Source organism: Panthera tigris, chromosome B4 (genome assembly GCF_018350195.1).
Source record: "Panthera tigris isolate Pti1 chromosome B4, P.tigris_Pti1_mat1.1, whole genome shotgun sequence".
NCBI lineage: Eukaryota > Metazoa > Chordata > Mammalia > Carnivora > Felidae > Panthera > Panthera tigris.
Window position 1 is genome coordinate 36,185,779 of NC_056666.1, and position 15,823 is coordinate 36,201,601.

Below are 15,823 nucleotides of genomic sequence, written 5' to 3' on the forward strand. Positions count from 1 at the left end.
GGAAGCATAATTCCAACCAAGAATTCTAACCCAGAACCCACTTTCTTGTATGTAATACAACTTCTCTAAAGTTCTGGAGTAGCTTTTAACTACAGAACCAGAGTGTACAATCTATGTACCTAACCTATCACTTCTGCCTTTCTCAGACTTGCTTCTCCTAACACTCACCATGACTAATTTCAACTTCATAGAATAAGAGTGTTTTGTCACATGAGTTGAAAAAGCCTGAGGGAAAAACTGGTTTGAGGCAAGGAATCAAGAATTCTGGATTTGGATGGTTTCAGGTTGAGAAGTCAATGAATTATATGAAAAAAGGTATGAAGCAGACATGTATACAACTGTCTACTTCGTTAGTTTGGACCTCAAAAGAGAAAAGTGGGCTGATCATAAATCTGATATGGTAACAATTTTATTACTTATACTAATGTAGCTATCATTTCTTTAGCATAATTTCTTGGTTTTTATCCTCAAACAAGTTTTTCCCTCAGGCTTTCTCCTCTCAGAAAATGGAACTACATCTGCCCAGCTGTCTAGCCAGAAATCAGAGAATCATCTTTATTCTCTCCTTCATCCTTACCCACACATGCAATTTTATTTAGCTCTATTAGTCTTTTATTTAGCTCTATTTCCAAAAGACATTCTAAATCCATCCACTTTTCTCCATCCCCACTGCCACTATGTAACTTACTCACCTGTTACCTAATTTACAACTTCTTGCCTAAACCAGAAGCCTACATGATTTTGCTTGTACACCCACTAAATGTTTATATTAACTATGCTTTTAACCTGGTATCTATTTTTTTAACATAAGTTTAAAGAGTTGCAAAGAATGTGATTTCTTAGGAATTTTTTTTTAATGTGTATTTATTTTTGAGAGAGAGAGAGCGAGCATGCTCATGTGTCATGCAAGCGGGAGGGGCAGAGAGAGGGAGAAAGAGAATCCCAAGCAGGCTCCTCACTGTCAGCGCAGAGCCCCACAAGGGACTCGAACCCATGAACCATAAGATCATGACCTGAGCCAAAATCAAGAGTTGGACGCTTAACCAACTGAGCCTCCCAGTTGCCCTGCTTTCTTAGGTATTTAAATTTTATTTTTAAAAAATGAAGCATCACTCTTTTTCAAGAAAGTATCCAATTAAATGTAAATATTATGGAGACTTGATATCTACTTTTATCTATTTAAAAACTAACTATAAAGACAAACTGTTCTTAATTAATTAAAAGTTTTTATGTTTCTTTTTCCTCTTTGACCTTATGTTTCTGTTCCATTTCTTCCTAAAATTTTATACTGACATAATTTATTTTATGCTAGACTGTTTGTATAGATCCTGTCTCGTACTTCTGCACCAAAGATATATACATAAATTTAAATTTCTTACTTATAAAATCTCCTGTGGTCATAACTCTATTAGTAAATTATTTCAAATTGAGTTATCATTATAATTACTATAACACAGAATCAATAGAAACTAACATACATATTTTATATTTTGAAAAAATATTAAACATAAAAAGTAAAATTTTATTAAAAATGTATCTTATCACTGAACATTTATCTTAATGAAATTAATGAAACTTTTATTAGATATTCCTTGATAAATATTTCTTATTGGAAAAAAGACCTAGGATTCAGTACCAATTCTATTGTATGTTTCATTTCCATAGGTGTAAGCACTAAGAAACCTTTATATAAATAAGTAAACAGGAATGGAAAGAGCTTTTTGTTATAGCAATATCTCAAAATTTTGCACTCCTTCAGAATTATATGCCCCAAATCACATATTAGCCCATCATTAAAAATTATTTATAATTATCAGCTGGCAACTTAATTAGGTTATCCTTCAATTTTATTGGAAACAAAGAATTATAAACAATCTGAGGGGTTTTTTTTTTAATGTTTATTTAATTTTGAGAGAGAGAGAGAGGCAGAGCATGAGCAGGGGAGGGGCAGAGAAAGAGGGAGACACAGAATCCAAAGCAGGCTCCAGGCTCTGAGCTGTCAGCACAGAGCCCGACGTGGGGCTCAAACCCATGAATGGTGAGATCATGACCTGAGCTGAAGCTGGACACTTAACCGGCTGAGCCACCCAGGCGCCCCCTGACTTTTCTGATCCATCTTCTTAACACTAATATTTGGAATTATCCATTTGTTACTGTTCCAGAGGGTTTCTTCCTCCTAGAGGAATATAAAATACTAAGATTCAGGAGAGGTGTGCCTATTGTAAAGTGAGGGATGCACACTGAAAAGAGAAGTGAAAAAAGAGAATCTACACATCTTAGATCAATTTGAAGGAACAGTATGTTTAGAAGCTGAAGACCTGTGCCCGTGCTCCTTTTTGGAAAATGTTCATGCCATCTCCAAGTCTATGTGCACCTCAGTTTGAAGACCTCTGGCCCAGGCTACTCTAACAACTCATCTGATCTTCTTACGTCCACTCAGCCTTATTGAATCCATTTTCCAACCAGCAGTCTGATGACCTTTTAAAAACACAAATCAGCGGCACCTGGGTTGCTCAGCTGGTTAAGTGTCCGACTCTTGATTTTGGCTCAGATCACGATCTCACAGTTCATAGGTTCAAGACTCACATCGGGCTGTGCACTGACATCGTGGAGCCTGCTTGGGATTCTCTCTTTCCCTCTCTGCCCCTCTCCCACTCGCACAAGCGCTCTCTCTCTCAATAAATAAACTTAAAAAATTTCTTTTAAAAAACCCCACAAATCAAAGAATGCCATGCACTGATTAAACCTGTTTAACTGCTTCCACCATTCTAAAAAAAATAACCCTGACTTCTGGCCACCCCTTACATAAGACCCTGCACACCTTACACTGCTCCCACCCCTTAGTCATACCAGTTGTCCTCACACATGTCTAGTTCTTTTCACCTTCCTGCTGTCACAACACTGATTTCTCCCCACTATTCACATGGCAGGCTTCTTACCCTTCAAGACACAGATTAGGGTGTCTGGGTGGCACCCCAGGTTAAGTATCTGACTTCGGTTCAGGTCACGATCTCATGGTTCATAAGTTCAAGTCCTACATTGGGGTAAACCCTGCCCTTCTCTTTCTCTCTCTCTCTCTGTCCCTTGCTTACTTGCTCCCTCTCCCCCCCCCGCCTTAAAAAAAAAAAAAAAAGACCCAGGTTAAATGTTACTTTCTCAGAGAATGCTCCCTGAGCATTCAATCAAAAATAACCCTTCCAAATTCACCAGATTATTGCCTATTACAGAAAACCTGTTCCTATTCTTTACAGACCTTCTGACAAATTGTAACTTAAAAAAAAAACTTTTTTTTTGGTTTAGGATCTGTATCTCTCTGCAGACTATAAGCTCTCTTAGGGGAGAGACCACAGCTGCTGTATTCATCACAATATATCACCCCAGACTACCACAGCACCACTGGATACTCAATAAAGATCTGTTGATCTGTTGAATGAATGAATGAATGAATGAGCAAGCAAACCCATGAAAAAATATTATCTGCTTAAATTCCTTCAATAGTTCTCCACTGCCTTGAACATAAAATGAAATGCTGGAGTAGAACATGAGACTAAATTTGCTTAAGCATGATCAGATTGCAGGCACCTCCCTATCCCTCCAATAGTTCTCCCTCCCATAGATCATGCCATACATATTTATCCTAAATTATAGCTACTAACCACTATTTAAAGTTTCCTGGATGCTTCCAGTTTTCACATATGCTGATCCCTCTGCATGGAATATGGTGAATATCCTTCCACATCTTTTTTGCTTAGTTCTTTCTTTTTAAGACTCAGCTCATGCATTGGCCATCTCCTCCAGGAAGGTTTCTATAGATCTCTCCAATCTGGATTGTATGCCTGTCCCTCCTCTTCTTATTCAGATCACTACCACGGCACTTACCAAACTGAACCATAATTATAGGTTCATTCTTCAGTCTTTCCAAACAAACTATGAACTTCTTGAGACAGAGGCTATTTCTATTACCTTTTTATTTCCAGTGCTTACTGTAGAGTCTGGAAAACTACAAGGTATTCAATAAAAGTTTGTAGAAAGGGCAGCATAAGTAAAAGGGTCATTATTTTATTTTCTGAGCATTACTGCCACTTAATTTAAAAAATGAGAAATATAACTTACTATAAATATTCAGACCAGTACAAGACTATGTTTATATGACCAAAGAATAAACTGTCAACTCTGGGAATAGCTAAAAGTTAAGAAGGCAATGGAAAAGATTGAAGAGTACAATGATAGTTTGATTAGCATACATCATCTTCTATAGGCTACCCAGTTACTAGTGATGCTTCAGTAGTGGCAACTGTTCTGTTTGAAAAAGTATTTGGGTATCACGGTGATAAATGCTGTGTAACTGATTGGATAGATTTGCAACCAATAGGGAATTTAATATATCTTTAAGAATAAAAAAAGAGATGGGACACTTGACAGTTGCCAGTTGCAGACTGGGCCCCATTCACTCATGTGCCTTGCTCCACTTCCTCCACAACTGTGTCTGACAAACCAGACATGACTGAGGATAAGAAATTTGATTAAGTCAAAATTGAAGAAGATAGAAACACAAGAAAAAATCCACTGCCTTCAAAAGAAACGATGGAACAGGAGAAGCAAGCGAATCATAATGAAGCAAGCATTTGTCACCAATATGCACTGTACATTCCATAAGCACTGCCTTCTTATTTTACTTTTTTTTTTTAGCTATTTACCTTTGCAAAATGCAAAGAAACTGGATCAAGTTTAAATGACTATACTACCCATTTTCACAATAAAGAATCAAGAACTTCTGACAGGGAAGGCCAAAAGCCTGTCTTTCCCACCTGCCTGTCTAGCTGGCAGGAAAGGAAAAGAACTTGCATGTTGAAGGAAGAAGGTGGATAGTACAACTGTGAGATCCAGAGTAAAAACCAAGCTGGCCCAAGGTAGGCTGTAAAATGCAGTTTAATCAAGAGTGCCATTTTTTGTTGTTCAAATGCTTTTAATTACTGGAATGCATAATACCTGGGAAAAAATTTTTAAGATGTAATCCTAAAAAATGCTCATTAATCTATAAGTACCTGCATACAAATCACAGGTATAACCTTATGATCTTCTGGGTCAAAAATTTAAACTTAACATACAAGCCAAATAATATCAAAATGGCAATTTAAAAAATGAATACCACTATTAAAAATGAGATTTTAAAACAAAAGTCAGAACTCGTGTAAATGTTAGTTATATTGAGAGGATATATCTTTATCCCTCAAAACATTAAAAAATGCACTTTAGGAACATATAAATCCAGCCTACTGAGCCACAAGAAAATGTGTTACGTTAGAGGGGTTTTTTAAATCCTTGGTTAGCAATGTAGTTGTAAAAGACTTCTTAAAAAAATAATCTTAGTGAAGATATTTAAAGTATTCTTTTCAAGTTAAAAAAAAAAAAAGCATTTCAAAAATTTAACCTTACAGCAGCACTGCTGAACTAAAGAAATTGCTCCCTACCTCCTCACAATTATGAGACTTAAGACAGCCAAAATTATTCTATTCTCATTTTAGGAAAATGGATTCTCATATTCAACAAAACACAAAACCTGCTAAAACTTGAGCAGAGAGAAGTTTCAGAAAAAGAAAATCCATGTGGAAAAGCACAAAGCAAAAGTAAAAGGAGCCCTTGGGTTTCCCTCCATGGGATTATATTCACTTTCACTTCTCCATTTGCCAACACAGGTTATAGGACATCTTCCTTCACTGGATCATTATATTTTTATATTTATGTTTTATATTTTTATATCATTTATATTTTATATTTTTATTTCATTATGTATCTTTATATTTGGGGGCATAGGCTCAATATGGAACAGCATGTATTGGGAATAAAGAAACTGTAACGGGATCCTGTAAGAAGAAATGTTTTCCCTTGACCCTTTTTTGCCTCTCAAACCTTAAAAAGCTCTGTATTTTATTTTAGTAAGAGAGACTGTTCCCAATTTTACTCTGCACTTTAAGAAATCAAGAAATGCAGATATTCTCCTTCTATTAGAGGGTGTTATTTCTTCTCAGAGGCTAAATTTAAGAGACAGAAATGTCCCTAGCCAAAAAAAAAAAAAAAAACGAAAAAAAAAAAAGCTTTACCCATTTAAGATGTTTCAAATGAATATTTCTAGATTACCCTGGTGTATACAATTAATACATATAAGTAAAATTAACAGCAGAGCTGAAAGACAGAAAAAGATAAAAATAAAAGAACAGAAGATGACAGCAGGAGGGGACAGTGGATTAAGATTATATAGCCTCAGAAATACAAACATAAAAGAGGCTTCTTCATACTTTAAACCACTGAGAGCTCAAATGACTGGTCTCATGCAGTATTTTACTCAATAGCTTCAGATAGGCAATGAGTAGCAGCATGGTAGAAAAGAAGAAAAAGATAAACAGGGAGGAGAGAAAGAAAAAAGCATGCAATTAAAAGCAAATTATATATAGCCACTTTGGAAGACAGTTTCACAGTTTCTCACAAAGTTAAATATAATCTTACCATACAATCCAGCAATTCCCAGGTGTTTACCTAATTGAGTTGATAATTTATGTCCATAAAAAAACCTACACACAATGTTTATAGAAGCTTTATTCATAATTGCCAAACACTGGAAGTAATCTAGATGTTCTTCAGTAGGTAAAGGAATAAACAAATTGTAGCATGTCAATACAATGGAATATTATTCAGAAGTAAAACAAAATGAGCTATCAGGCCACAAAAAGACACAGAAGAACCTTAAATGCAGAGGCTAAATGAAAGAAGCCAGTGTGAAAAGGCTACAAACTGTGTTTCCAACTATATCGACATTTTGGAAGAGGAAAAACTAGAGAGACAGGAAAAAGACCAAGGATTACAGAGGTGGAGGAAGGATGAATAAGTGGAGCACAGGGGACATTTAAGGCAGTGAAACTATTCTGCATGATACTGTAATGGGGAATACATGATACTATACATTTGGCAAAACCCAGAGAAGTGAACAAGATGAAGAGCGATCCAAAATGTAAGCTATGGACTAGTTAATAATGTATCAACACTGGCTCACCAATTTTAATAAATCTGTCACACCAATGTTAACACTAGGGAAAACTGAGGTGGAGGAAGGAATATATGGGAATTCCATGAACTTTCTGCTCAACTTTTTTGTGAACTAAAAAAAGAAACTGATCTAAAATAAGTCTATTATAAACAATACACAAACACATAAATTTGTAAATAAATCTACCCCCCAAAAAGCAAATTATAACTAGGTTCACACAATAATACGTTTTAAAAACACATACCAGTTTACATGCTATAATGACAGGATGTATTATTAATTGTCAACATTTCTATGATTCCCAGTATGCAAGACTTGTCATTATATAATGATTCCTAAACAGAAAAAAATCTTCACAGAAAGAAAAAATGGGGTCATTTTGAAAATGAAGGTAAGAATGTACAAAAGGTAAAATCAATAAAAGAAAACACCTCTTCACCCTGGAACAATGACTGTCACCATCCCTTCTCTGAAGCTCTCCACTACCCAAGCTCTACTTAACTGTACACGAGGAAATACTCAAATTACAAGTGGACAAGGCATTTATGTAGGAACAAGGCACTGAAAGACATGAAAAGTTCAATCTCTGCTAATAAATATCAGTTTGTCTTTCTACACTTAACATTAAAGAAAACATACCCTCATACTAACAGTGAAGAAAGGACCTCCTTAAGGCGCACACTACACCATGCCTGCTTTCAGAATGCACCTTCTTCCTTGTTATGCAACAGTATACCTTAACTCACAAGACCACTGGTGGTCTCATCATGGGGGTTCCCAAAAGATTCAGGTTACTCTCTCAATGAACTCTTTTTACCATATTTCTCCAACAAAGAAATGGAAAGGAAACAATAACTAAAAAAATTAAATGCCACGATCTCTGTGTAAGGAAGATTCAAAATCTCTATTCATATTCTCAAAATGGAAACTGATCTTAGAGACTTCACTTGTTAAAACCATTTTTCCATTCACATTTCCCATCTTTAGTTATTCCTCCTAACAAAAAAGTTAAAAGCCACTGCACAGGATCTAAAAGATGTAGAAAAATATATAAAGCAAACACCACACACAGCAACAGTAGAACTCTTTAATAAGTCACCTCAGGGTTGAGACATACTGATTGGTTAGTCTCAAGTGTCATGATATCTATGTCCTTCATACTTGCTATTCACCTTAACTTGTTATAACTTTAACTGCTCTCTTGAACAAGGCAGGGTATAAATAAACTATCTGCTATTTAAAATTAACATTTTAACTCAGATCTGTTTGTGTTTTCCCATTCAATTTAAAAGCAGGATTGTGACCAGCCTTGCAATACACAGACAAGCTCCATTTCATCTCAACAGATACATGAGCATATACTACATAATTTTTGTGAAATAAGTCCCAAATTATGAATGCAGAGATTTTTAACATCATAAGTCAATTAACATGAGCCAAGTCTTATGCAAACATAAGAATTTCAATTCTTATTTAGGTCCAAATACTTGTACCTGATGAAGTGCTTCTGAAACCCTATAAACATATGTAGAGTTTGCCTAAACTATACTGGTTGGGTTTTACCTTTTGTTTAACCAGCAGCATTGCCAGTAACTGTATAAAATTGCAGACCTGTTTTTCAGCACTGGTCCTGGCTGACTCCTCTTGTGCTAGCACCATTTCTCGCTCTGCAGTTATCTGTACACTTTCTCTTAGTGCTTCTTCCAGCTCTTCAATCCTGTCATCCTTCTTACGGAGACTGTCCTGGAAAACGATGGAAGACCAGGTGAAGTAGACTAATTAGTTAACCCAAGAGAGCCTATTTATCAAGAAAGGTTATTTGCTTATTAAATATTCTTCCCTTCAGAAATAAATCCAAGCCAGAAAGATATCTTCACAGAGGAAAGAACAAGGGAAGAAAAGAAGTCTAATAGGAGGTTGAAGAATATTATTAAGAGCAAAGCATCAAGTTAGTTAAGCAAGAGAAACTTGTGATGGATTTGTTCTCTGTAACACAGAGAATAAAACTGTGTTAAGCAGCACACACAGCAAGGGCTTGATTACTTAAAAACACAAAGCTGTTTTTGAACTACTCTCTAAACTGGGCTTTAAGCCAGCTTTGATGAAGCCTAAGTAGTAAGACACAATACGAAAACATTCTCTCTCCCTGAAAAGTTCAGCCTAGATGAAAAAGTTAGATAAACAGCATGATTCTTCAGATTATATTCTTCATATAGACACTCATTAGCAAACTAATTTAGAAAAAAAGAAATGAAAGTGATGTTTCCTAATGATTTAAAGACAGCAAAGTTTTCTCTTAATTTCATATGAGAAAACTAAATATGACAACTGGATATAAGTGATCTGGCTAAGGATGAGTAATTTCATTAGCCAACCAATTCCCACTAGCATTGATATTCTAAATAAGCTGAAAAATTAACTCTTGGGAAGGTAAATATGGATTTCTATCAGAAAGACAAAATCCTATAGGACTTTAAGAACATGTAATAAAGGAAAGATCTTAAAATAAGAAGGATAAATGAAGCAAAGGCCAAGCAATATTAAGAATTAGATTCATCAGATTATAAGCATTTCCTCTTTAAATTCTTCTAGAACCAAAAGATTAAAAATAAAGTGCTGCCTTTTATTAATACAATTAAATTAAAAACACAAGAACAAGAGTTACTAAAACATTCTCCAACTTTCAGAATACTTGCCATCAGTAAAAGATATGAAAGGATTTTGTCTTTTTTTTGTGCAACTCTCACTTAATTAGATTGTAGTTCACTTTTATAAGTGCAAGGCACAGAAAGTCCTTCCTAACAACTTTGTCTTCAAAAATCCAGAACTTGAAATCTGTCAAAGGTTAGTCAGATTTTTCTTCCAGCACTAAAAGAATAGCATCTTTAAAAAAAAGAATATTCACATTTCAGTAATGCATGCCATGTTCCCCCCCCCTTTTTTTTAAGTGTTCATTCTTCTAGTAGAAAATGTTATAAAATACCCTGATTTGGTCCTGTAAGTAAGGTTCTGCCTTGTACAGGACAGTTTAGCTCTATCAAAAAATGCTTTCTTGAAATCTTAATGCTTCCAGGTGGCTTGCCATGAGTAGCAGAGTGCAGCTTCTAAAACCGTTGAAGCTTCAGCTGAAGGTTCCTAAAACAACGCCAGGGGAAATGAAATGATGCCAGTAAAAACAAAGGCCAAGGTAGTTTCAATTCAAAGAAAATGAAATGTAACAGAAGGATTATGTAGAAAGAGACAGATCAGTGAGTTCAGTCCTCTCAAATGGGATTTTGAATTACAAATTGTAAGCAAAAAGAATCACTAATGTTTCCCATTATCAACTGGTTGTGAATAACTCAGAATTATGTTTTTGTCCGGTCAGTTATTTTCTTCACTCTTAAGCTGTCTTTTGAAGATCTCCTGAGAGGCTTCTGTTATTCTAATCTAAATTATCCCAAAGAACTTCCCAGAACCTATTTCAAACAAACAGGCTTATCTGCATTTCTGCATGGACTGCAGCTTTGCAGTTTTATCAGTAAAACTTTTTTAGAGAGAGTTTACTTAATAATTTATCATAATGCAGATAATCAGTACAGGTTTTCATACTGAAAGTTTCATCAAAACCAGTAAGAAAATCAGTCTACCATATGAGCTCAGTGCACCAGGCCATTTATTTAAGCAAAGTTTTCCAGAGGGGGCACCTGGGTGGCTCAGTCGGTTAAGCATCTGACTCTTGGTTTCGGCTCAGGTCATGATCTCAAGATTTGTGAGTTAAAGCCACACATTGCGCTCTGTGCTGACAGTGTGGAGCATGCTTGAGATTCCCTCTCTCTCTCTCTCAAAATAAACTTAAGAAAAAAAATTTTTTTCTAAAAGTTTTCTGGACTTTGTGGTAAACAAAGCCTTGCTCAAAATCTGTGTCCATAATAAGGACAAAGAACAAAAGCCAAGAAACACCATAAATAAAAAGAAGAAAACTATTAAACAATATTCATGAAATACGAAAAATTACATAACTTATACTATCTAAGATCAATGTAAAACTAAGTATGGAACCATTTGCTCTAAGGAAGCTGTAATAAACCAGGGTAGTAACAGAAGAATGAAGACACCAAATACCCTCATCACCTTCAAAACCAACACCAATAAAGTCCATAACTACTTAATCCGTCTAGTGAGTAAAATTTGGCTCCAGCTTTATTTTCAGAATCTTAATAGATGTCTGATAAGGTAAACCAAGGAAGTTTCCTTTGTACTGAATTACACACCTTGAAACTGTTTCATTTAATAAAACATTAATGAATTTTTAATAAATTAAATATTAATAAATTTTCATTTAATAAAATAAAATGAATCTGTTTCATTTAATAAAGTATCTAAATGCCAAAAATGAATAGAATCTTTCAGTTCTACAAATACTGGCACACTGGCACACCTAAACACACTGACAGATCATATTTATAATTATCTGTTCTTGTTGTTACACTTTCGGTGACATTTTCTACACTTAGACCATAATATGGGTATTCTCTCTCTTTTTTTTTTTAAGTTTAGAATTCTAGAGAAAAGATTTTTAAAAGTTTGGAAAGACCAAAAATGATCACCCACAAAGAATAAAAAACTGGAAGGTACTGGAATTTTTTATTGGAAACACATTAGGGAACTAGAAGACCACTGAAGTAATACCTTCAAAACTCTGAAGGAAAGATGCTTTCCGATCTAAAATTCTATATCCGAACTATCATTCAAATGTAAGGGAAGAATTTACTTCATACCACAAACTCTCTCAGAAAGTTAGTAGGAATGTGCTCCAACAAACTTAAGAAGTAAACATACAAAGAGGAAGACATGGGATCCAGAAAAAAAGGAGTCTACCACAAATGAGTGGTGAAGGGAACCTAGAGGTAATGACAAGCTTAGAGAATAATTACAATTTGGAGGAGAGGATAGATACTCACGGAACGGTGTTTCCAAGAAAAAACGGTGGATGAATAGATTACCAGGTTAATAAATAAGGGCTGATGTATTCTACAATAGTACCAATAATGAAAGGAATGTTAGAGTAGGAGAAAGGAATTTGGGAATAAACTGGTGATATGTATACAAATACATAATAAAACAAATTTAAAAACCGAAAGCTGTTGTTATCAACAGGAAAAACTAAAGGTAAACTAAAGGAAATGTAATCATAATATGCTACGTGCCTGAGACATAATAAGGTAAAACTTAATAAACTACGAGATGGAAGGAGGGAAGTGTGTGTGATAACTTGCATTAAAAGGCTAATTCCTTATCATTCATGGTAAGAAGTCAGTAGGTAACTAATGTCCAAATAAGGAAAATAAGAAAACAACAATATAAGAATGTTATTTGGAAAGGGAGAAGTAAACAGAAGAAACAACCAAAACGGTGAAAGTACTTGTCTCAGGGGAGCAGGAATCCAGGTTAGACAAGAATGAGGTTGAGGGCTATCACAACTGTCAGCCATGTAGCATTATTTCACTTTGTAAATGATATAAATAGGTATTGTTCAGAAAAAAAAAAAAAACAATATCAAATTTAAAAATATGTTAAAAGAGAAGCACGTAATGCAAATAAATTAGTAAAAATACAAGAATTTCTGGCAATAGTTATAAATGTGGTAACTATTTCAGGTACGGATACTCTAAACATATGGGTTAACTATATACTATGGAAAGAGAACAGTCTGGGCAAATATACTGCAAGATAGTGCTAATGGTGAAAAAAAACATATACGAAATTTAAGACACTCTCTTCCTCGTTTTTTTACTCAAAAGTTGAATTTTTTCATGCCAATAATTTGTATAGCATGTCAAAATTATCAGAAATTCTTTTCCAGGGCGCCTGGGTTGCTCAGTCGGGTAAGCGTCCGACTTCGGCTCAGGTCATGATCCTGAGGTTCATGAGTTCGAGCCCCGTGTCAGGCTCTGACAGCTCAGAGCCTGAAGCCTGTTTCAGATTCTGTATCTCCCTCTCTCTTTGCCCCTCCCCTGTTCATACCCTATCTCTCTCTCTCTTTCTCTCAAAAATAAATAAAACATTAAGAAATATTTTTAAAGAAATTCTTTTCCAGTCATTAGGTAATGATGGTATATTTTAATAAGAACATTTTTGAGATAAAAGTTTAAACATCCCAACAGCATATGTGTAAGACACAGCACCAAGCCCTAATTCAAATAGCACTAACTATTCTGCCAACAGAGAAAAACAAACTATGGATTTAAAGGAAAAAGAATTCAGCATATGGCATATCACTTTAATACCTAAGATATAAAGTGCCTAGTATTAGCTGTTTACTGTAATATAATAAGTTGCCTCAAAACATAGCTGCTTAAAACAACAGTGAACATTTTTTTAATCTCACACAGCTTCTGTGGGTCCGGAACTCAAAAACAGCTTAGCCAAACAGTTCTGGTTTCTCATGGGGTTACAGTCAATACGTCAGTCAGGATTCAGTCCTCTGCTTCCATTTACATGGTTGGCAAGTTGGTGATACCTACTGGCAAGGGGTCTCTGTTCCTCTCCACAGGGCTGCCTTAGTGTCATTACGATATGGCGCCTAGCTTTCCTCATAGCAAGTGATCCAAGAGAACAAGGCAGACGCATCAATGTCTTTTATGATCTAGCTTCAGATGTCACATACTATCACTTCTGACATTTTCTACTGTTCACATAGACTAATCCTGACACAATGTAGGAGAGGATACACAAAGGCTCAAACACCAGGAGGTGACAATGATCTGGGGCAATCTTGGAAGATGATTATCATAGCATGTTAGAGTATACCTTTAGTATAAGAAAACTGAATTATCAAATGAAGCAATGAAGCATGATAACAGTGAATATCATAACTGCTTGAGAGTAGAATACCTGTTAGGATAACAGGGTCTTACTAGAAAGACATAGCTTTTGCTATGAGAGTATATTAAAATGGAACCAAATTAACACTAGATTACCTAAAATGTAAAAGACAAATATTAAGCAGACTTCACAAAATTGGGATATCCATTGGCTATCAGCAAAATATACATTTTGTCAACAATTATTCAGAATAAAACTCATGATGGGATTGAGTTCTAATGAAATATTTGTTTTATAAGTTTTTTTAAATGTTTGTTTCTGAGAGAGAGACAGAGACAGAGACAGAGACAGAGACAGAGAGACAGACAGAATCTGAAGCAGGCTCCAGGCTCTGAGCTGTAAGCACACAGCCCAATGCGGAACTCAAACTCACCAACTGAGAGATTGTGACCTGAGCCGAAGTCGGAGGCTTAACCAACTGAGCCACCCAGGCACTCCTCTAGTGAAATATTTTCTTATGATTATGGTAAAAATTAAAGTAATCCAACTTAATTTGTTAGTAGTTCAGTACTAAGAATACTTGATATGCCAATCAATCAAAGGTCAACTGAAAAAATTACTGGGCAAATGTTTAAATAGCTATATGTAATAGAGAATACTAATGGGTTTAGTCCTCACATTTTAGTTAAGTTTCTTTCTTTTGGGAACAAACCCATTTTTAAGGAAATTGGCCCTCACCTATGAATTCCCTATGAATTTTCATTATAATTGATTTTACTCTTAAGGGGGAAAAAAATCACAAAATTTAGCAAAAAAAAAAGTCTAATTTAAAATTACATAGAGAGGAATTATTTGTACTATTTGGAGTTAGCCAACTGTCTAGCCCTCACTATTTAGAAAAACGTTAAATTGGCAGGGTGGGGGGAAAAAACCACATAGAGGAAGAAACTTCAATTTCATTCACCTGCTCGAACTTGGAATTTCACTCTATTTAACGAATTTAGGCAACCTTAAATTTAGAATGTACTGTATACCACAGACAACTCACTTAAAAGCCACCTGGAGACAGGAAAGGAACATGCTTTACCATTTTAAATAGTTTGTATCACTTAAAATGAGAGCAATATCTTTAGAATTTTACTTCAACTGCTGTAAGTTATGTTTGCACTCATCAAAACTAACAAAGACCAGTTTTCCTACCATGAGATTAGGTGCTGAAGCCTACTTACTATGACAACTACACTTATCAAATAAGGTCAAATAAGATCACTTCATTTACAGAATATAGGGTTCAAAGCAGGGGGTGTGTATGACTAGTTCTGGGGGTATGGTAGAGGGAGAGAGGAAGTGGGAAGCTACCAAAGAATTCTTCATATCCTTAAATAAGAAGACTCCTATAGTCGAATGAGATTAGGGCAAAAGCTGTGGCAGCTGTAACTTGAGGCAAATTAACAAGAAGACCAGATTCTAGCAAATCCCATACTACTAATTCCCCTAATAGACTCATATGAACTTTGCTTCTTGACATCAGCTCTGTCAACATCAACTATATACCACTGCAGCTCTAAGACTCTAGTCTCCACAGCCTTTCCTTCAAATCAAACATTAGTTAAGGACAGCAAAGGCAAACCAAACAAAAAAAACCCCCAGCAATTAAAAATAATTTTTTGTTCTCTTCAAACATCTTCCTCACAATTAAAAGGAAAAACGGTACAATACTACAGTACCATAAAAAGAAGTCACCTGAGGAGGACTTGGGTAGCTCTATAAGTTAAGCCTCCAACTTCGGCTCAGGTCATGATCTCATGGTTTTTGAGTTCAAGCCCAGAATCAGGCTCTGTGGTGACAGCTCAGAGCCTGGAGCCTGCTTTGGATTCTGTGTCTCCTTCTCCCTCTGCTCTTCCCTCCCTCCCTCCCTCTCTCTCTCTTTCTCAAATATAAACAAACATAAAAAAAAAAAAAAAAAGAAAGAAA

General features: G+C 35.4%; 1 protein-coding gene across 9 annotated transcripts in view; it reads right to left on the minus strand.

Moving 5' to 3' along the window:
- ERC1 (ELKS/RAB6-interacting/CAST family member 1) overlaps positions 1 to 15,823 on the minus strand; it is a 509,181-nt gene that overhangs the window by 255,870 nt on the left and 237,488 nt on the right. For 6 of the 9 annotated variants that reach the window (XM_042991507.1, XM_042991508.1, XM_042991511.1 and 3 more), the window contains one exon: positions 8,654 to 8,785. The exons of the other annotated variants lie outside the window; for them this stretch is intronic. In XM_042991507.1, the coding sequence (XP_042847441.1) occupies positions 8,654 to 8,785 (132 nt within the window). The remainder of the gene's footprint in view (positions 1 to 8,653; positions 8,786 to 15,823) is intronic. 9 annotated transcript variants of the gene reach the window in all.